This window comes from Tachyglossus aculeatus, chromosome 3, assembly GCF_015852505.1.
Source record: "Tachyglossus aculeatus isolate mTacAcu1 chromosome 3, mTacAcu1.pri, whole genome shotgun sequence".
In the NCBI taxonomy this organism is placed as follows: domain Eukaryota; kingdom Metazoa; phylum Chordata; class Mammalia; order Monotremata; family Tachyglossidae; genus Tachyglossus; species Tachyglossus aculeatus.
Window position 1 is genome coordinate 34,154,340 of NC_052068.1, and position 22,147 is coordinate 34,176,486.

At 45.8% G+C, this 22,147-nt stretch overlaps 1 protein-coding gene across 3 annotated transcripts in view; it reads left to right on the forward strand.

The window, feature by feature from the left end:
- The window catches only part of LOC119925646 (L-threonine ammonia-lyase-like), a 54,282-nt gene that overhangs the window by 18,191 nt on the left and 13,944 nt on the right, over positions 1-22,147 (forward strand). For all 3 annotated transcript variants that reach the window (XM_038744002.1, XM_038744000.1, XM_038744001.1), the window contains 5 exons: positions 4,214-4,379; positions 7,528-7,624; positions 9,841-9,916; positions 10,006-10,131; positions 16,111-16,278. In XM_038744002.1, coding sequence (XP_038599930.1) covers positions 4,214-4,379; positions 7,528-7,624; positions 9,841-9,916; positions 10,006-10,131; positions 16,111-16,278 — 633 coding nt within the window. The remainder of the gene's footprint in view (positions 1-4,213; positions 4,380-7,527; positions 7,625-9,840; positions 9,917-10,005; positions 10,132-16,110; positions 16,279-22,147) is intronic.

Consider the following 22,147-nt stretch of genomic DNA (forward strand, 5'->3'; position numbering starts at 1 on the left):
ACAATAAATACGCTTGAATGAATGAGGAAAATTTCAGCAAATCAAGGCCCAGTTCAGTGTGAAAGATTACAGAGTAAAATAACTGGAGAAGTCGGAACTTGGAAGAGCTGGCGATGGCCGGGGAACGTGAAAAGCATCTGCGTGCAGTATGGAGCTGTTTTGTCCTCTCTAGCTTTTACAAGGCTAAATTTCATGGCCAGATGGGGAACAGATCTTCTCTGACCCAAAGAGAAAAGAACAGAATTACCCAAAACAAAGGGATTTCAACACGCTCGGGGAGCTTTGGGAATACAATCGTCAGAGGAAACAGCATCTCCTTGAGAGTCAGAGAGATTCAGACCCAGACAACGGTTGGAGAGGGTTTTTATTAGTCAATATTTCCGAGTCCCAAGGCCTGCTAGATTTTCCAGCTAGATTATTAGCTTCTTCTAAACTTGGTCTGGTTGCTTTTAGTCAATGTCCAAAGTGGCATGCCTTTCGCCTTTTCTCAGCTCCTATATGGCTGCTTTGGATTGGCTTTATAAGCTTCCATTTGGAGCTCAATTCTCCCCAAGCTCAGATTTCTGCCTTTCCCCAGGTGGGAAGCCAGAGGCCAGGACATTGAGCAACTCTGTATGTTCGGCTCTACTTTTCCAAGAATTCCAAGTTTCAGAACAAAGGGACAGTGTGTCCCAAAGGGAAGTGGGGAAGGAATGTCCTCCCAACTAGACCTCTCTTATTTTAAAATCCGTCTCCCCCTCTAATCTGTAAACTCCTTGTGAGCAGGGATTATGTCGGCCTACACTAATGATGATGATGATGATGGCATTTATTAAGCGCTTACTATGTGCAAAGCACTGTTCTAAGCGCTGGGGAGGTTACAAGGTGATCAGATTGTCCCACGGCAGGCTCACAGTCTTCATCCTCATTTTACAGATGAGGTAACTGAGGCCCAGAGAAGTGAAGTGACTTGCCCAAAGTCACCCAGCTGACAAGTGGCAGAAGCGGGATTTGAACCCATGACCTCCGACTCCAAGGCCCGGACTCTCTCCACTGAGCCACGCTGCTTCTCTATCCTATTGTACTTTCCCGTGCTCAGTACAGTGCTCTTCCCTGTCTGGACTGTGAGCCCACTGTTGGGTAGGGACTGTCTCTCTGTGTTGCCAACTTGGACTTCCCAAGCGCTTAGTACAGTGCTCTGCACACAGTAAACGCTCAATAAATACGATTGAATGAATGAATGAATGCTCTGCACACAGTAAGTCCTTAATAATACCATTGATTGATTGATTGGCCTCCTTCTGGGGGCAGTTTTTTGAGAAGTTGTAGAAACTCCTTTAACATCTGCTTTCGATCTATGGACTGAATCCTAAAGTACCTCAACTGACTTTATCGTAATATTAAATCACCTAAAAGAACAAACAAAAAAAAAATCTATAAATTCAACCGTTTATGCCACTCTGCCTGACAAACTTGACCTCATATTAGGAAGAATTACAAGAACTAGAACTGACTACACACTTGGTTGTGTGACCAGACATTTGATATTCGTCCCCACCCCACAGAAGTTATGTATATATATTTTTAATTGCGTTTTATAAATTCATTCATTCATTCAATCATATTTATTGAGCGCTTACTGTGTGCAGAGCACTGTACTAAGCGCTTGGGAAGTACAAGTCAGCAACATAAAGAGACGGTCCCTACCCAACAGCAGGCTCACAGTCCAGAAGGGGGAGACGGACAACAAAACAAAACATGTAGACGGGTGTCAAATTTGTCAGAACAAATAGAATAAAAGCTATTTGCACATATTCATATTAATGTCTGTCTCTCGTTCTACACTGTAAGCTTGTTATGAGCAGGGAATTCATTCATTCAATCATATTTATTGAGCACTTACTGTGTGCAGAGCACTGTACTAAGCGCTTGGGAAGTCCAAGTCGGCAACATATAGAGACGGTCCCTACCCAACAACGGGCTCACAGTCTAGAAGGGGGAGACAGACAACAAAATGAAACATGTAGACAGGTGTCAAAATCATCAGAACAAATAGAATTAAAGCTACATGCACATATTCATATTAATGACTGTCTCTACTTCTACACTGTAAGCTTGTTATGAGCAGGGAATTCATTCATTCAATCGTATTTATTGAGCGCTACAGAGCACTGTACTAAGCGCTTGGGAAGTACAAGTCGGCAACATCTAGAGACGGTCCCTACCCAACAACGGGCTCACAGTCTAGAAGGGGGAGACAGACAATAAAACGAAACATGTAGACAGGTGTCAAAATCGTCAGAACAAATAGAATTAAAGTTATATTCATTCATTCATTCAATCGCATTTATTGAGCGCTTACTGTGTGCAGAGCACTGGACTAAGCGCTTGGGAAGTGCAAGTCGGCAACATATAGAGGCGGTCCCTACCCAACAACGGGCTCACAGTCTAGAAGGGGGAGACAGAAGACAAAACATGTAGACAGGTGTCAAAATCACCAGAACAAAGCTATAGGCACATATATTAATGTCTGTCTCCCTTCTACACTGTAAACTTGTTATGGGCAGGGAATATGTCTGCTAATTTTGCTGTACTTTACTCTCCTAAGAGCTTAGTACAGTACACTTTACATAATAAAATTTAGGAGGTCTTCCCAGACTGAGCCCCCCCTTTCCTCTCCTCCCCCTCCCCACAGCCCTTGTGTCTGGATATATGTATATGTATATATGTTTGTACGTATTTATTACTCTTTATTTTATTTGAAAATATTTATTCTATTTATTTTATTTTGTTAATATGTTTGGTTTTGTTCTCTGTCTCCCCCTTCTAGACTGGGAGCCCGCTGTTGGGTAGGGACCGTCTCTACATGTTGCCAACTTGTACTTCCCAAGCGCTTAGTACAGTGCTCTGCACCCAGTAAGCGCTCAATAAATGCGATTGAATGAATGAATGAATAGTAAGTGCTCAATAAATACCACTGATTGATTGATTGACCAGGTCTCAGTATAAGCTCAGATCTGTACGTTAAATTTTTATTCAAACTTGTGCTTCGTCATCACTTTATTCCTTTTAGGCCTGGCTTTATTTCTTTCAAATCTAGACTGTCAGTTTGGTGTGGGCAGGGAACATAACTGTTTATTGTTATATTGTACTCTCCCAAGCGCTTAGTACAGTGCTCTGCACATAGTAAGAGCTTGGTAAATACGACTGAATGAATGAATGAAAATCTTATGTTTTTAATCATTTGCCTTCCTGGACATCTAGTCCATTGTCAGTGTGCCATGTGTGAGGAGATTCTTCCTAGCCCTTTTGGGGTCCCAATAATAATAACAATGACGCTATTTGTTGAGCACTTACTATGTGCCAGGCACTGTACTAAGTGCTGCATCCCAAGAAAGCACTAGCTGATTGGTCTTTCCAAATAGTAATAATAATGATGGCATTTATTAAGCACTTACTATGTGCAAAGCACTGTTCTAAGTGCTGGGGAGGTTACAAGGTGATCAGGTTGTCCCACGGGGGGCTCACAGTCTTAATCCCCATTTTACAGATGAGGTAACTGAGGCGCAGAGGAGTTAAGTGACTTGCCCAAAGTCCACCACAACTGACAATTGGCAGAGCCGGGATTTGAACCCATGACCTCTGACTCCAAAGCCCAGGCTCTTTCCACTCCTTCTCGGGAATTCTTTTTTATTGGACACCTCCTGAGTGAGTGAAACGCCCAAAACTGAGCTTGAGAAAGCGCAACACGTCTTTCCTGCCCTCCAAAAGCTTTCGATCGAACGAGCTTGCGCTCTCACCCTCAGGGGGTGCAACTGGGAGAAGCAGCGTGGCTCAGTGGAAAGAGCCCGGGCTTTGGAGTCAAAGGTAGTGGGTTCAAATCCCGGCTCCGCCACTTATCAGCTGTGTGGCTTTGGGCAAGTCACTTCACTTCTCTGGGCCTCAGTGACCTCATCTGGAAAATGGGGATGAAGACTGTGAGCCCCCCGTGGGACAGCCTGATTACCTTGTTAACCTCTCCAGCGCTTAGAACAGTCCTTTGCACATAGCACTTAACAAATCAATCAATCGTATTTATTGAGTGCTTACTGTGTGCAGAACACTGTACTAAGCGCTTGGGAAGTACAAGTTGGGTGCTATCATTATCATTATTATTATTATCCAATGAGTTGGACTTGATTTTTTTTTTTTTCCTTCCCAGGTTAGCAGTCACTCTCTCCTCGCTGTCTTTCAGGGAGGACAGCAATGCGTTCCTCTCTGGGCTGGGGACGGTGGGCCTTGAAATCTTTGAGCAGGTGCCCCAGCTGGAAGCGGTGGTGTTCCCTGCCGGAGGGCACTGCGGGCTGCTGGCCGGATCCGCGGCGGCCCTCAAACACCTCAACCCCCACATATCTGTGATTGTAAGTCCCCGAGGGGTCCAGGCCCTTCCCGCTCCGGGTGTCTACTAAGCTGAGCGAATTTCGGAGCAGGCGGGTTCCCCCTTATGCTCTTGGGTGTCCATCTGGGCAGAAACTTGGATTTCCAGCGCTTAGAACAGTGCCCAGTGCTTAGAACAGTGCTTTGCACATAGTAAGCGCTTAATAAATCAATCAATCAATCGATCGTATTTATTGAGTGCTTACTATGTGCAGAGCGCTGTACTAAGCGCTTGGGAAGTACAAGTCGGCAACACATAGAGACAGTCCCTACCCAACAGTGGGCTGACAGTCTAGAAGGGGGAAACAGATAACAAAACCAAACATACTAACAAAATAAAATAAATAGAATAGATATGTACAAGTAAGATAAATAAATAGAGTAATAAATATGTACAATCAATCAATCAATCAATAAATGCCATTATTATTATTATTATTATTATTTCTTTCCCCTCTTCCTCCTTCCATCCACTCCTTGGCTTCCAAAATGGCAGGGGAGCCCACGTAATCCTGTGACTGCAAGAGGCGCGGATGTGAGCCCACTGTTGGGTAGGGACTGTCTCTATATGTTGCCAACTTGTACTTCCCAAGCGCTTAGTACAGTGCTCAGCACACAGTAAGCGCTCAATAAATACGACTGATGATGATGATGATGATGATGGGTTCTCACTGAGGCTGCCAGAGGCACCTCAGACTGGGCCCCCCATCTTCTTCTCCGAGTTTTGTGACCGTTCGTCTGGACCTCAAACGGGTCGGTGAGGAAAAAGCGCAGCCGGGCCGAGGGTTTTAAGGAGAATAATAATGATGGCATTTATTAAGCGCTTACTATGTGCAAAGCACTGTTTTAAGCACTGGGGAGGTTACAGGGTGGTCAGGTTGTCCCACGGGGGGCTTACAGTCTTAATCCCCATTTGGAGGTAACTGAGGCACAGAGAATAATAATAATAATAATGGTATTTGTTAAGCACTTACTATGAGCAAAGCACTGTTCTAAGTGCTGGGGAGATATAAGGTGATCAGGTTGTCCCACGGGAGGCTCATAGTCTTAATATCCATTTTACAGATGAGGGAATCAATCAATCAATCAATCGTATTTATTGAGCACTTACTATGTGCAGAGCACTGTACTAAGCGCTTGGGAAGTACAAATTGACAACATATAGAGACAGTCCCTACCCAACAGTGGGCTCACAGTCTAAAAGGGGGAGACAGAGAACAAAACCAAACATACTAACAAAATAAAATAAATAGAATAGATATGTACAAGTAAAATAAATAAATAAATAGAGTAATAAATATGTACAAACATATATACATATATACAGGTGCTGTGGGGAAGGGAAGGAGGTAAGATGGGGGGGATGGAGAGGGGGACGAGGGGGAGAGGAAGGAAGGGGCTCAGTCTGGGAAGGCCTCCTGGAGGAGGTGAGCTCTCAGTAGGGCCTTGAAGGGAGGAAGAGAGCTAGCTTGGCGGATGGGCAGAGGGAGGCCATTCCAGGCCCGGGGGATGACGTGGGCGGGGGGTCGATGGCGGGACAGGAGAGAATGAGGTACGGTGAGGAGATTAGCGGCAGAGGAGCGGAGGGTGCGGGCTGGGCAGTAGAAGGAGAGAAGGGAGGGGAGGTAGGAGGGGGCGAGGGGATGGACGGCCTTGAAGCCCAGGGTGAGGAGTTTCTGCCTGATGTGTAGGTTGATTGGTAGCCACTGGAGATTTTTGAGGAGGGGAGTAACATGCCCAGAGCATTTCTGGACAAAGACAATCCGGGCAGCAGCATGGAGTATGGATTGAAGTGGAGAGAGACACGAGGATGGGAGATGAGAGAGAAGGCTGATGCAGTAGTCCAGACGGGATAGGATGAGAGCTTGAACGAGCAGGGTAGCAGTTTGGATGGAGAGGAAAGGGCGGATCTTGGCAATGTTGCAGAGCTGAGACCGGCAGTTTTTAGTGACGGCTTGGATGTGAGGGGTGAATGAGAGAGCGGAGTCGAGGATGACACCAAGGTTGCGGGCTTGTGAGACGGGAAAGATGGTAGTGCCGTCAACAGAGATGGGAAAGTCAGGGAGAGGGCAGGGTTTGGGAGGGAAGACAAGGAGTTCAGTCTTCGACATGTTCAGCTTTAGACTGAGGCACAGAGAATAATAATAATAATAATAATAATGGTATTTGCTTACTATGTGCAAAGCAATGTTCTAAGCACTGGGGAGGTTACAGGGTGGTCAGGTTGTCCCACGGGGGGTTCACAGTCTTAATCCCCATTTTACAGATGAGGCAACTGAGCCACAGAGAATAATAATAATGGTATTTGTTAAGCATTTACTATGTGCAAAGCACTGTTCTAAGTGCTGTGGAGATACAAGGTGATCAGGTTGTCCCACGGGGGGCTCACAGTCTTAATCCGCATTTTACAGATGAGGGAACTGAGGCACAGAGAATAATAATAATAATAATGGTATTTGTTAAGCACTTACTATGTGCAAAGCACTGTTCTAATCGCTGGGGAGATACAAGGTGATCAGGTTGTCCCACGGGGGGCTCACAGTCTTAATCCCCATTTTACAGATGAGGTAACTGAGGCACAGAGAAGTTAAGTGACTTGCCCAAAGTCACACAGCTGACAATTGGCGGAGCCGGAATTTGAACCCATGACCTCTGACTCCAAAGCCCAGGCTCTTTCCACTGAGCCACGCTGCTTGCCAGGCACTGTACTAGACCCTGGGGTGAATACAAGCAAATCGGGTTAGACGCAGTCCCTGTCCCACATGGGACTCACAGTCTCAATCCCCATTTTACGGATGAGGGAACTGAGGCCCGGAGAAATGAAGTGTCTTGCCCAAGATCCCGCAGCAGGCAAGTGGCGGAGCCAGGATTAGAACTCATGACCTTCTAACTCCCAGGCCCTTGCTCTATCCACTGGGTCACGCTGCTTCTAAGAGACCGTGAGCATCTCACTGCGGGACAGGGACTGAGTCCGAACTGATTTAGCTTGTATCTACTCCAGAGCTTAGTACGGCACCTGACATTTAGTAAGTGCTTAACAAATACCATAAAAAAAAAATAAACCAGGAGATTTCAAGACGCTGTGAACTCTAATTTGAACACCCCCGGACTTCCAACTTTCTCCTTTTCCAGGGTGTGGAAGCTGAGCGTTTTCCCATCCCGCAGCAGTACCTAAAGACAGGTCATCCCATTGAAGGGCAGGCCTGCTGCAGCCGTGATTTCTACCGAGGTAGGAATTTGTACCTCTCAGAGATTCATTCTGCTACCTTGGCATTGTCTTCCCTTCATAGTAATAAGAATAATAATAATAATAATGCTACCTTGGCACTGTCTTCCCTTCATAATAATAATAATAATAATAATAATGGCATTTGTTAAGTGTTTACTATGTGCAAAGCACTGTTCTAAGCGCTGGGCCATTTGCAAGGTGATCAGGTTGTCCCACAGGGGCGCTCACAGTCTTCATCCCCATTTTACAGATGAGGGAACTGAGGCTCAGAGAAGTTAAGTGACTTGCCCAAGGTCACACAGCAGACCTGTGGTGGAGCCGGGATTCGAACTCATGACCTCTGACTCCAAAGCCCGGGCTCTTTCCACTGAACCACGCTGCTTCTCGTGGGGCTCTAAATTTTAGAGCAATTTAAGATGTAGTGAGTTGCTCTGCACACAGGAAGTGTTTGTAAATACCGTTGATTGATTGATTTAATCTAATGGTTTCCCTGACAAAGCCCTTCTTCGTAGCCCTTACTTGCTCCTTTTATTAAGAATAATAATAATAATAATAATAATAATGGCATTTATTATGCACTTACTGTATGCAAAGCACTGTTCTAAGCTCTGGGCCATTTACAAGGTGATCAGGTTGTCCCACAGGGGGCTCACAGTCTTAATCCCCATTTTACAGATGAGACAACTGAGGCACAGAGAAGTTAAGTAACTTGCCCCAAGTCACACAGCTGACAAGTGGCAGAGCCGGGATTTGAACCCATGACCTCTGACTCCAAAGCCCGGGCTCTTTCCACCGAGCCACGCTGCTTCCCCCTCCAGGCCCCAGGCCCCACAACCCTTAAGTATGTATCTGTAATTTATTTATATTAATGTCTGTCTCCCCCTCTAGACTGTAACCTCATTGTGGGCAGGGAATGTGTCTGTTTATTGTTACACCGTACTCTCCCAAGAGCTTAGCACATGCTCTGCAAACATCTATTTAGTTTACTTGTCCATATTTATTCTATTTATTTTATTTTGTTAATATCTTTTGTTCTGTTGTCTGTCTCCCCCTTCTAGACTGTGAGCCCGCCATTGGGTAGGGACCGTCTCTATATGTTGCCGACTTGTACTTCCCAAGCGCTTAGTACAGTGCTCTGCACAGAGTAAGCGCTCAATAAATACGGTTGAATGACTGAATGAACTGTAAAATGGGAATTCAACCATTCTTCTCCCTCCTACTTAAGATTGTGAACCCCCGCGTGGGACAGTGCTCTGCACACAGTAAGCGCTGCATGAATAAGCGGTCAATAAATACGACTGACTGACTGATTGTTGATGAGGATCGATCAATCAATCGTATTTATTGAGCACTTACTGTGTGCAGAGCACTGTACTAAGCGCTTGGGAAGTACAAGTTGGCAACATATAGAGACGGTCCCTACCCAATGGTGGGCTCACAGTCTAAATGGGGGAGACGGAGAACAAAACCAAACATACTAACAAAATAAAATAAATAGAATAGACATGTACAAGTAAAATAAATAGAGTAATAAATATGTACAAACATATATACATATATACAGGTGCTGTGGGGAAGGGAAGGAGGTAAGATGAGGGGGATGGAGAGGGGGACGAGGGGAAACTCCAACTTTCCATCCCCAACAAACCTTTCCACAGAGCTAGCAAAAGTCAGTAAAATGGATTGACTTGAAATTCCCTGTTTTTATCTACCATTACTAACCATTTGGTAATTCTACATTAGGCAGCGTTTATTCTTTATTCCTTCATTCAGTCATATTTATTGAGCGCTTACTATGTGCAGAGCACTGTACTAAGTGCTTGGAAAGTACAGTTCAGCAACAGAGAGACGATCCCTGCCCACAAAGGGCTCACAGTCTAGGAGGGGGGAAACAGACATCAAAACAAGTAAACAGGCATGAGCAGCCTCAAGCTAAATAAATAGAATTAGAGATCGGAACAAGTGAAACAGGCATTAATATATTGTATTGTATATATGATTATATTAGCCCCGACTTTCACCTTGGTCTCTACGGCCACGGTTCCCATCTTTGATTTGACCAGTTTACCCTTCCGCCCCTAAACTCATAAACCCGGTCCCAATTGTCCCCATCCTCCGCTGTCCCAATTGTCCCCATCGTCCGCTGTCCGTTGATTTTTTCCGTCTAACTGGGAGAGCAGACTGCTTCACCGAGGACCCGTCTTTCCTCTCCGCAGATCCGAGCGGCCCTTGCTTTGGCGACAGCGCGCCGGAGTTGGCCCGGCGGCTGACGGACAAGATGGTCACCGTCTCGTAAGCGAACGGCAGTTTGAAGTCACTGCATCCTGCTCTTTCTGGGGAAATGAAATGGGATTCCTGCTGTGATTTGTTTTTCCCCCTAGGGAAGAAGACATCCTGTTAGCCATGCTGAGACTGCTGGAATATGAGAGAGCCACGGTGGACGCGGAAGGGGCCGTCGGCCTGGCTGCTCTGGTGGCTGGAAAACTGCCAGAGTTCAAGGGGAAACGGTACCGAAACCCGCCGCAAACGGGGCCCAGACACGCCGCGCTCTAATTAATTTCAACCCACTGCTCCTCCTCCCTGTTTAAATTTATATTTTTCGTAGCTGAGGAAAACGCCTGCCTGAATCGCGAGGCGTTTTGAAATGGAAAAATGCCACGGTTCTGATCCCAAAATCAAGAATGCTGTGGCCTAGTGGATAGAACGCAGGCTTGGGAGTCAGAAGGATGTGGGTTTTGACCCCGTTTCTACCCCTTGGGACTCAGAGGTCATGGGTTCTAATCCCAGCTCTGCCACTTAATAATAATAATAATAATAATGGCATTTGTTAAGCGCTTACTATGTGCAAAGCAATCAATCAATCAATCAGTCGTATTTGGTGAGCGCTTACTGTGTGCAGAGCACTGTACTAAGCACTTGGGAAGTAGAAGTTGGCAACATATAGAGACGGTTCCTACCCAACAGTGGGCTCACAGTCTAAAAGGGGGAGACAGAGAACAAAACCAAACATACTAACAAAATAAATATAATAGATATGTACAAGTAAAATAAATAAATAAATAAATAAATAAATAAATAAGTTGAATAAATAAATAAATAAATAAATAAAGCAGTGTTCTAAGCGCTGGGGAGGTTACAAGGTGATCAGGTTGTCCCATGGGGGGCTCACAGTCTTAATCCCCATTTTCCAGATGAGGGAACTGAGGCCCAGAGAAGTGAAGTGACTTGCCCAAAGTCACACAGCTGACAAGTGGCGGAGCTGGGGTTTGAACCCATGACCTCTGACTCCAAAGCCCGGGCTCTTTCCACTGAGCCGCGCTGCTTCTGTCAGCTGAGTGACTTTGGGCAAGTCACTTCACTTCTCTGTGCCCCAGTTACCTCATCTGGAAAATGGGGATTAAGAATGTGAAAGCCACGTGGGACAACCTAATTACCTTGTATCAACCTCAGTGTTTAGAACGGTGCTTGGCACATAGTAAGCGCTTAACAAATACCATCATTGTTGTTATTTCTTGTCTGCTGTGTGACCTTGGGCAAGTCACTTAACTTCTCTGAAACTCAGTTACCACATCTGTTAAATGGGGATTAAGACTGTGAGCCCCATGTGGGACAGGGACTGTGTCCAACTTGGTTAGCTTGTATCCAGCACTTAGAACAGTGCCTTGCACATAGTAAGTGCTTAATAAATGCCATTATTATTATTATTATTATTATCTACCAGTCAGTCAGTCAGATGGTTGTATTTATTAATGATAATTATGGTATTTAATAATAAATAATAATGGCATTTATTAAGCGCTTACTATGTGCAAAGCACTGTTCTAAGCACTGGGGAGGTTACAAGGTGATCAGGTTCTCCCACAGGGGGCTTACAGTCTTAATCCCCATTTTCCAGATGAGGTCACTGAGGCCCAGAGAAGTGAAGAGACTTGCCCAAAGTCACACAGCTGGCAATTGGCGGAGCGCTTACTATGTGCTAAGCACTGTTCTAAGCACTGGGGTGGATACAGGGTAATCAGGTTGTCCCACGTGGGGCTCACACTTTTTCTCCACTTTATAGATGAGGTAACTGAGGCACAGAGAAGTTAAGTGACTTGCCCAAGGACACATGGCAAACAAAAGGCGGAGTCGGAATTAGAATCCACGTCCTCTGACAGCCAAGCTTGGGCTCTTTCCACTAATCCACGCTGCTTCTCAAGCACTTACTGTGTGCAGAGCACTGTACTAAGCGCTTGGGAGAGTACAGTATAGGAATATAACGGACCTTGCCCACCCAGGACTTAGTGTAGAGCCTAGTAGATAGGAAGCGCTTAACAAATCCCACATTTATTATTGTTTTATGCTGTCGAGTTGTCTCCGACCCACAGCGACGCCACGGATGCATCTCCCTGCGGCGTGGCTCAGTGGAAAGAGCCCGGGCTTGGGAGTCACAGGTCGTGGGTTCTAATCCCGGCTCCATCACTTATCAGCTGTGTGACGTTGGGCAAGTCACTTCACTTCTCTGGGCCTCAGTTACCTCATCTGGAAAATGGGGATTAAGACTGGGAGCCCCACGAGGGACAACCTGTTTCCTTGAATAATAATAATAATAATAATGGCATTTATTAAGCGCTTACTATGTGCGAAGCACTGTTCTAAGCGCTGGGGGATATGAGGTGATCAGGTTGTCCCACGTGGGGCTCACAGTCTTCATCCCATTTTACAGATGAGGTAACAGAGGCACAGAGAAGTTAAGTGGCTTGCCTAAGGCCCCACAGCTGACAAATGAATCTCCCCCCAGTGCTTAGAACAGTGCGTGGCACATAGTAAGCGCTTAACAAATGCCATCATCATTATTATTATTATTATCTTTCCCAGAATTCATTCAATCGTATTTATTGAGCGCTTACTGTGTGCAGAGCACTGTACTAAGCGCTTGGGAAGCACAAGTTGGCAACATATAGAGACGGTCCCTACCCAACAGTGAGCTCACAGTCTAGGCCTCCTCCAGGAGGCCTTCCCAGACTGAGCCCCCTCCTTCCTCTCCCCTCTCCCCGTCTCCATCCCCCCCGCCTTACTTCCTTCCCTTCCCCACAGCACCTGTATATATGTATATATGTTTGTACGTATTTTTACTCTACTTATTGATTTATTTTACTTGTCCATATTCTATTTATTTTATTTTGTTAATATGTGTCGTTTTGTTGTCTGTCTCCCCCTTCTAGACCATGAGCCCGCTGTTGGGTAGGGGCCGTCTCTATGTGTTGCCAACCTGTACTTCCCAAGCGCTTAGCACAGTGCTCTGCACACAGTAAGCGCTCAATAAATACGATTGAATGAATGAATGAATGACTAGAAGGGGGAGACAGAGAACAAAACAAAACAGAATGCCCCGCCTCCATCTGCAGTCATTCTGGTAGTGTTATCCATGGAGTTTTTAGTAGTAGTAATTGGACTGTGCAGCAGTTTTATGAGCAAATATGATCATCATCATCAATCGTATTTATTGAGCGCTTACTATGTGCAGAGCACTGTACTAAGTGCTTGGGAAGTACAAATTGGCAACATATAGAGACAGTCCCTACCCAACAGTGGGCTCACAGTCTAAAATAACGCAGTTTAGCAGGAAGAAATCTAGAAATAACTTGCAGCCTGAGGCCAGCAATCCCCAAGCCAGTAGAGAGGGTGACCGTGTCAGGGGAAAAGTGAATTGGCCGGGTCGATGACTGTCTGCATCCCACGGAGTTGAAAAAAAGCTCCTTTTTTAACCTAAAGATAGACAACTGGATATGGAGTCCGATCCGTACGGATATGAGCTCTTATAATAATAATTACGGTATTTTTTAAGTGCTGACTATGTGATGAGCACCGTACTGGGGCAGATACAAGCTAATTAGGTCGGACGCAGTCCATGTCCTGTATGGGGCTTACAGTCTTAATCCCCGTTTTACAGATGAGGTAACTGAGGCCCAGAGACGTGAAGTGAGTTGCCCAGAGTCACACAGCAGACAAGTGTGCTGCCCATCCGCCAAGCTAGCTCTCTTCCTCCCTTCAAGGCCCTACTGAGAGCTCACCTCCTCCAGGAGGCCTTCCCACACTCAGCCCCTTCCTTCCTCTCCCCCTCGTCCCCCTCTCCATCCCCACCATCTTACCTCCTTCCCTTCCCCACAGCACCTGTATATATATATATAGATGTTTGTACATATTTATTACTCTATTTATTTATTTATTTTACTCGTACATATCTATTCTATTTATTTTATTTTGTTAGTACGTTTGGTTTTGTCTCCCCCTTTTAGACTGTGAGCCCACTGTTGGGTAGGGACTGTCTCTATATGTTGCCAATTTGTACTTCCCAAGCGCTTAGTACAGTGCTCTGCACACAGTAAGCACTCAATAAATACGATTGATGATGATGATGATGAAGTGGCAGAGCCGGAATTAGAACCCAGGTCCTCTTGACGCCCTGGCCCGTGCTTTACCCACTAGGCCCCACTGCTCTCGCATCTGAGCTTGTAGTTTAGGGAAAAGTTCAGAAGCCTAGAGGGTCAGGGAGACAACACCTCTTGGATCTGAGCTCGCAGTTTAGGGAAAAGCACGGGAATCTAGGGGGGCGGAGAGACACCATCACCTTGGGGTGATTTCGATAATGGCACAGGGGTTTGTCTGTTCTCTGTCTCCCCCTTTTAGACTGTGAGCCCACTGTTGGGTAGGGACTGTCTCTATGTGTTGCCAGTTTGTACTTCCCAAGCGCTTAGTACAGTGCTCTGCGCATAGTAAGCACTCAATAAATACGATTGATTGATTGATTGATTGATTTTCTCGAGGTGGCAACCAAATAGTTTGGCGTCTGCGTTGTTGGGCCGGGAAAAGGCTCCGATTTCCCTGACTAAACCCTCATTTTCTCTTCTCTCACTCCCTTCTGCGTTGCCCTCGCACTTGGATTTGCTCCCTTTGTTTACCCCCTTCCTCAGCCTTTATGTTCATAGCCGTAATTTATTTATTTTTTTAGTCATACATACATTCACGCATTCAATCACATTTTTGAGCATTTAGTGTGCGCAAAGCACTGCACTAAGCTCTTAGGAGAATACACTGCAACAATAAACAGACACACATTTCCTGCCCACAGTGGGCTTACTTACATTGGCATAGTGGAAAGAGCCTGGAGGCTCTGAGTCAGAAGGTCATGGGTTCTAATCCGGAGCCTGTGAGTCAGAAGGTCACGGGTTCTAATCCCGACTCGTCCCCTGGTCTGCTGTGTGGCCTTGGGCAAGTCACTTTACTTCTCTGGGCCTCAGTTCCCTCATCTGTCAAATGGGGATTGACACAGTGAGCTCCATGTGGGACAGGGACAGCGTCCAACCCGATTTGCTTGTATCCACCCCAGAGCTTAGTACAGTGCCTGCCAGATAATAAGCGCTTGACAAATACCATCATCATTGTTACTATTATTATCATTATTAGCGTATTATCATTATCAGAGTCTGTCTCCCCCTCTAGACTATGATTTCATTGTGGGCAGGGAATAATCATAATGGTAATAATTTCGGTATTTGTTAAGCGTTTACTATGTTCTAAGCGCTGGGGTAGATACAAGGTAATCAGGTTGTCCCGTGGGGGGCTCACAGTCTTAATCCCCATTTTGCAGATGAGGTAACTGAGGCCCAGAGAAGTTAAGTGGCTTGCCCACGGTCACACAGCTGACGAGTGGAGGAGCCAGGATTAAAACCCTCATCCTCTGACTCTCAAGCCCGGGCTCTGGCCACTAAGCCACACCGCTTCGTGTCTACCAACTCTGTTGTATTCTCACAAGCTCTGCACGCAGTAAGCGATCAATAAATGTGATTGATTGATAATAATAATAATAATGATGGCATTTATTACCACCTATTTATTACTATTACTATTACTCTATTTATTATTACTCTATTTATTATTACTCTATTTATTTATATTACTCTATTTATTTATCTTGTACATATCTATTCTATTTATTTTATTTTGTTAGTATGTTTGGTTTTGTTCTCTGTCTTCCCCTTCTAGACTGTGAGCCCACTGTTGGGTAGGGACTGTCTCTATGTGTTGCCGACTTGGACTTCCCAAGCGCTTAGTACAGTGCTCTGCACACAGTAAGCGCTCAATAAATACGATTAAGTGCTTACTATGTGCAAATCAATCAATCATATTTATTGAGCTCTTACTGTGTGCAGAGCACTGTACTAAGCGCTTGGGAAGGACAAGTTGGCAACACATAGAGACAGTCCCTACCCAACAGTGGGCTCACAGTCTAGCACTGTTCTAAGCGCCGAGGGGGCTACAAGGTGATCAGGTCGCCCCACGGGGGGCTCGCAGTCTTCATCCCCATTTTGCAGATGAGGGAACTGAGGCCCAGAGAAGTGAAGCGACTTGCCCAGAGTCACACAGCTGATAGTTGGCGGAGCCGGGATTTGAACCCGTGACCCTCTGACTCCAAAGCCCGTGATGACGGGCTGCTTCCCTCCCAGGGTGGCTGTCACCGTGTGCAGCGCAAACGTGGAGCTGCCCCTGCTGCGGCAGTGCTTGGACCGAGCCTTGACCCTGGACGCCAGGAAGTGCAAGTTCTCCGTGCGGATGGCCGACAGTCCCGGGGACCTTTCCAAACTGCTGGAGCTGCTTGCCCGGGAAGAAGCCAGGTAGTTCAAAGCCTCGAAGTTCGGTGGGAATATGCTTGGTTTTGTTCCCTGTCTCCCCCTTCTAGACTGTGAGCCCACTGTTGGGTAGGGACCGTCTCTATATGTTGCCAACCTGGACTTCCCAAGCGCTTAGTACAGTGCTCTGCACACAGTAAGCGCTCAATAAATACGATTGATGATGATGATGATTCTTGGACGGAAAGAGCTGTCTCTGATCTGATTATCTATTTATTTTATTTTCTTAGTATGTTTGGTTTTGTTGTCTGTCTCCCCCTTTTAGACTGTGACCCCACTGTTGGGTAGGGACCGTCTCTATATGTTGCCAACTTGACTTCCCAAGCGCTTAGTACAGTGCTCTGCACACAGTAAGCGCTCAATAAATACGATTGATGATGATGATGATTCTTGGACGGAAAGAGCTGTCTCTGATCTGATTATCTATTTATTTGATTTTGTTAGTATGTTTGGTTTTGTTGTCTGTCTCCCCCTTTTAGACTGTGAGCCCACTGTTGGGTAGGGACCATCTCTATTTGTTGCCAACTTGGACTTCCCAAGCACTTAGTACAGTGCTCTGCACACAGTAAGTGCTCAATAAATACGATTGAAGATGATGATGATTCTTGGACGGAAAGAGCTGTCTCTGATCTGATTATCTATTTATTTTATTTTCTTAGTATGTTTGGTTTTGTTGTCTGTCTCCCCCTTTTAGACTGTGAGCCCACTGTTGGGTAGGGACTGTCTCTAGATGTTGCCAACTTGGACTTCCCATGCGCTTAGTACAGTGCTCTGCACACAGTAAGCGCTCAATAAATACGATTGATTGATTGATTGATTGACCCGGGACTGGGCCTTGTCCTCGCCTGTCCCGCCGTCGACCCCCGGTCCACATCCTACCTCTGGCCTGGAATGCCCTCCTTCCTCACATCCGCCAAACTAGCTCTCTTCCCCCCACACAGTAAGCGTTCAATAAATACGATTGATTGATTCAAAGCCCTACTGAGAGCTCACCTCCTCCAGGAGGCCTTCCCACACTGAGCCCCCCTTTTTCTCTGCTCCTCCTCTCCTCCCCATCTCCCCGACTCCCTTCCTCGGCTCCACCCCCTTCTCCGCCCCACCGCACTTGGGGATATTTGTGCGTATTTAATATTCTATTTCATTCATTCATTCAATCCTATTTATTGAGCGCTTACTGTGTGCAGAGCACTGTACTAAGCTATTTCATTCATTCATTCGATCGTATTTATTGAGCGCTTACTGTGTGCAGAGCACTGTACTAAGCTATTTCATTCATTCGATCGTATTTATTGAGCGCTTACTGTGTGCAGAGCACTGTACTAAGCTCCCAGGAAGTCCAAGTCGGCAACATATAGAGACGGTCCCTACCCAACAGCGGGCTCACAGTCTAGAAGCGGGAGACAGAGAGGAAAACAAAACATATTAACAAAATAAAATAAATAGAATAGATATGTACAAGTAAAATAGAGTAATAAATATGTACAAACATATATACATATATACAGGTGCTGTGGGGAAGGGAAGGAGGTAAGGCGGGGGGAGGAGGGGGAGAGGAAGGAGGGGGCTCAATCTGGGAAGGCCTCCTGAAGGAGGTATTTATTTTTTCAAAGATCAATCAATCAATCAATCGTATTTATTGAGCGCTTACTGTGTGCAGAGCACTGTACTAAGAGCTTGGGAAGTACAAATTGGCAACATATAGAGACAGTCCCTACCCAACAGTGGGCTCACAGTCTAAAATACAATGACGTGTATATATTCGTTCATTCAATCGCATTTATTGAGCGCTTACTGTGTGCCGAGCACTGTACTAAGCGCTTGGGAAGTACAAGTTGGTAACATATAGAGACAGTCCCTACCCAACAATATAGATCTATCATTCTATTTATCTTGACGTTATTGATGTTATTGTTTAGTTGTCTGTCTCCCCCTTCTAGGCTGTGAGCCCATTGTTGGGTAGGGACTGTATCTGTCGCCAAACTGTACTTTCCAAGCGCTTAGTACAGTGCTCTGCACACAGTAAGCGCTCAATAAATATGATTGAATGAATGACTGAATGAAAGACTGGACCCTCCAGGGAAGCCAGAGCCTAATCCGGGAGATGCGGGATTCAAGGCATCCTGGGAATGGACAAGTTTAGGCCGATGGATCAGCACGGAGGAATGAGAAGGGGAGAGGCAGTATGTTGTAGTGGATAGACCCCGGCCCGGGGAGTCAGAAGCTCATGGGTTCTAATCTCGGCTCCGCCACTTGTCTGCTGTGTGACCCTGGGTAAGTCACTTTACTTCTCTGGGCCTCACTTACCTCATCTCTAAAATGGAGATTGAGACCGTGGCCCCACGTGGGACGGCGTCCAACTCGATTTGCTTGTATCCAGCCCGGGGCTTAATACAGTGCCTGGCTCATAGTAGGCGCTTAACAAATACCACAATTATTACCTCATCTCAGTTCCAAAAGGCACTGACACAATATTCCTTGACTGGGTTGAAAACAGCTCCTATTTGGGAAGGATCTTTCTGTTTCCCCTGCGCCCTGAGCGGCGTGGCTCGGTGGAAAGAGCACGGGCTTTGGAGTCGGAGGTCATGGGTTCGAATCCCGGCTCCGCCACATGTCTGCTGTGTGACCTTGGGCAAGTCACTTAACTTCTCTGAGCCTCAGTTATCTCATCTGTAAAATGGGGATTGGGACTGTGAGCCCCACGTGGGACAACTTGATCACCTTGTATTCCCCCTCCAGTGCTTAGAACAGTGCTCTGCACATAGTAAGCACTTAACAAATGTCATTATTATTATTACTGCTTAACCATTTTGATACCTCACCCCTTATGTTCATATCCATCTATAATCCCTCTAGACTGTAAACTCGTTGTGGGCAGGGATTGTGTCTGCTTATTGTTATATTGTACCCTCCCAAGCACTTAGTATGGTCCTCTGCATACAGTAAGTGCCCAATCAATACAATCGAATGAATGAATAATTTATTTTAATGTCTTCCCCGCCTCTCCAACCCGAGACTATAAGCTCCTTGAGGACAGAGATCATGTCTACCATTCATTCATTCATTCTATCGTATGTATTGCGCGCTTACTGTGTGCAGAGCACTGTACTAAGCGCTTGGGAAGTACAAATTGGCAACATATAGAGACGGTCCCTACCCAACAGTGGGCTCACAGTCTAAAAGGGGGAGACAGAGAACAAGACCAAACATACTAACAAAATAAAATAAATAGAATAGATAAGTACAAGTAAAATAAATAGAGTAATAAATATGTACAAACATATATACATATATACAGGTGCTGTGGGGAAGGGAAGGAGGTAAGATGAGGGGGATGGAGAGGGGGACGAGGGGGAGAGGAAGGAAGGGGCTCAGTCTGGGAAGGCCTCCTGGAGGAGGTGAGCTCTCAGCTAGAATACCAACTCTAGTATACTGTCCCCTCCCAAGCACTTAGTACAGTGCTTTACACTCAGTAAGCTCTCAATAAATACCAATATTACCATTAGGTTCTAAACCCTGATCTGTCACTTCTCTGTTCTCTGACCTTGGGCAATCACTTCACTTCTCTGTGCCTCAGTTACCACATCTGTAAAATGGGGATTGAGACCGTGGCCCCACGTGGGACGGCGTCCAACTCGATTTGCTTGTATCCAGCCCAGGGCTTAGTACAGTGCCTGGCTCATAGTAAGCGCTTAACAAATACCACAATTATTACCGCATCTCAGTTCCAAAAGGCACTGACAAACGATTCCTTGACTGGGTTGAAAATAGCTCCTATTTGGGATGGATCTTTCTGTTGCCAACTTGTACTTCCCAAGCGCTTAGTACAGTGCTCTGCACACAGTAAGCGCTCAATAAATACGATTGATTGATTGATTTCCCCTACGCCCTCGGGTCTGTACTTCTTATCCACTTTGATACCTCACCCCTAGCCTCCCAACCCTTATGTTCATATCCATCTATAATCCCTCTAGACTGTAAACTCACTGTGGGCGGGGATTGTGTCTGCTTATTGTTATATTGCACCCTCCCAAGCACTTAGTACGGTGCTCTGCACAAAGTAAGTGCTTAATAAATACAATCGAATAAATGAATAATTTATTTTAACGTCTTCCCCACCCCTCCAACCCTAGACTATAAGCTCCTTGTGGACAGAGATCATGTCTACCAACTCTATTATACTGTCCCTTCCCAAGCACTTAGTACAGTGCTTTGCACTCAGTAAGCTCTCAATAAATACCAATATTACCATTAGGTTCTAAACCCGGATCCGTCACTTCATTCATTCATTCATTCAATCGTATTTATTGAGCGCTTACTGTGTGCAGAGCACTGTACTAAGCGCTTGGGAACTACAAGTTGGCAACATAATAATAATTTAATTTAATTAATAATAATAATGTTGGTATTTGTTTAGCGCTTACTATGTGCCAAGCACTGTTCTAAGCGCCAGGGTAGATACAAGGTAATCAGGTTGTCCCACGGGGGGCTCACAGTCTTCATCCCCGTTTTACAGATGAGGGAACTGAGGCCCAGAGAAGTGGAGTGACTTGCCCGAAGTCACCCAGCTGACAAGTGGCGGAGCCGGGATTTGAACCCACGACCTCTGACTCCAAAGCCCGGGCTCTTTCCACCGAGCCACGCTGCTTCAGAGAGCACTTGTCTGCTCTCTGACCTTGGGCAAGTCACGTCACTTCTCTGTGCCTCAGTTACCGCATCTGTAAAATGGGGATTGAGACTGTGAGCCCCACACGGGACAGGGACTGCGTCCAACTCGATTTGCTGGTATTCTCACAAGCGCTTAGTACAGTGCCTGGCACATAGTAAGCACTCGACAAATACCGTCATTATTATTATTACGGACAGGGTGGATCGAAAGGACCAAATTCCAGCAGCGGTGACTACGAGTCGGGGGAAAAGATAGAGTTCTTAGTAGAAGGATCAGGGTTGCAGAGCAAGGAAAAGAATTGAATCTTATCAAACTTACAGAAGTCAGAAATAAAATCACTTGGAGATTTTGGAGGCTGACTGCGCCACGACAGAAGTTCTCCTTTAGGGACATCTTTTTTATTTCCCTACCTTGTAAAAATCTTGGGATTTTGTGGGAATCTGTGAGTATAGGATGTTTTAAGGGGAAGCAGCGTGGCTCAATGGAAAGAGCCTGGGCTTTGGAGTCAGAGGTCATGGGTTCGAATTCCGACTCTGCCAAGTGTCAGCTGTGTGACTTTGGGCAAGTCACTTCGCTTCTCTGGGCTTCAGTTACCTCATCTGCAAAATGGGGATTAAGACTGTGAGCCCCAAGTGGGACAACCTGATCACCTTGTAACCTCCCCAGCGCGTAGAACAGTGCTTTGTGCATAGTAAGCGCTTAATAAATGCCATTATTATTATTATTATTTATCTCTTTTGGGTATCCGTACTCCCCTGTTACACTTATACACCTGTCTTTGCACTCTATTGCTTCCCCCTACCTGTAATTTATTTTCAACTCTGTCTACCCCCGCTAGAATGTAGGTTTCTTGAGGGCAGGGGTTACGGTCTACAAACTCTATTGTATTGTACTCTCCCAAGCACTGAGTTCAGTGCTCCAGAAACAGTAAGCTATCAATAAATAATCAATAGATCATATTTACTGAACGCTTACAGTCTGTAGAGCACTATGCTAAGTGCTTGGGAGGGTACAATATAACAATCAATCAGTTAATGTATATATTAAGCACTTACTATGTACAAGAAGCAGCGTGGCTCAGTGGAAAGAGTACGGGCTTTGGAGTCAGAGGTCATGGGTTCAAATCCCAGCTCCGCCACTTGTCAGCTGGGTGATTTTGGGGAAGTCACTTCAGTCCTCTGGGCCTCA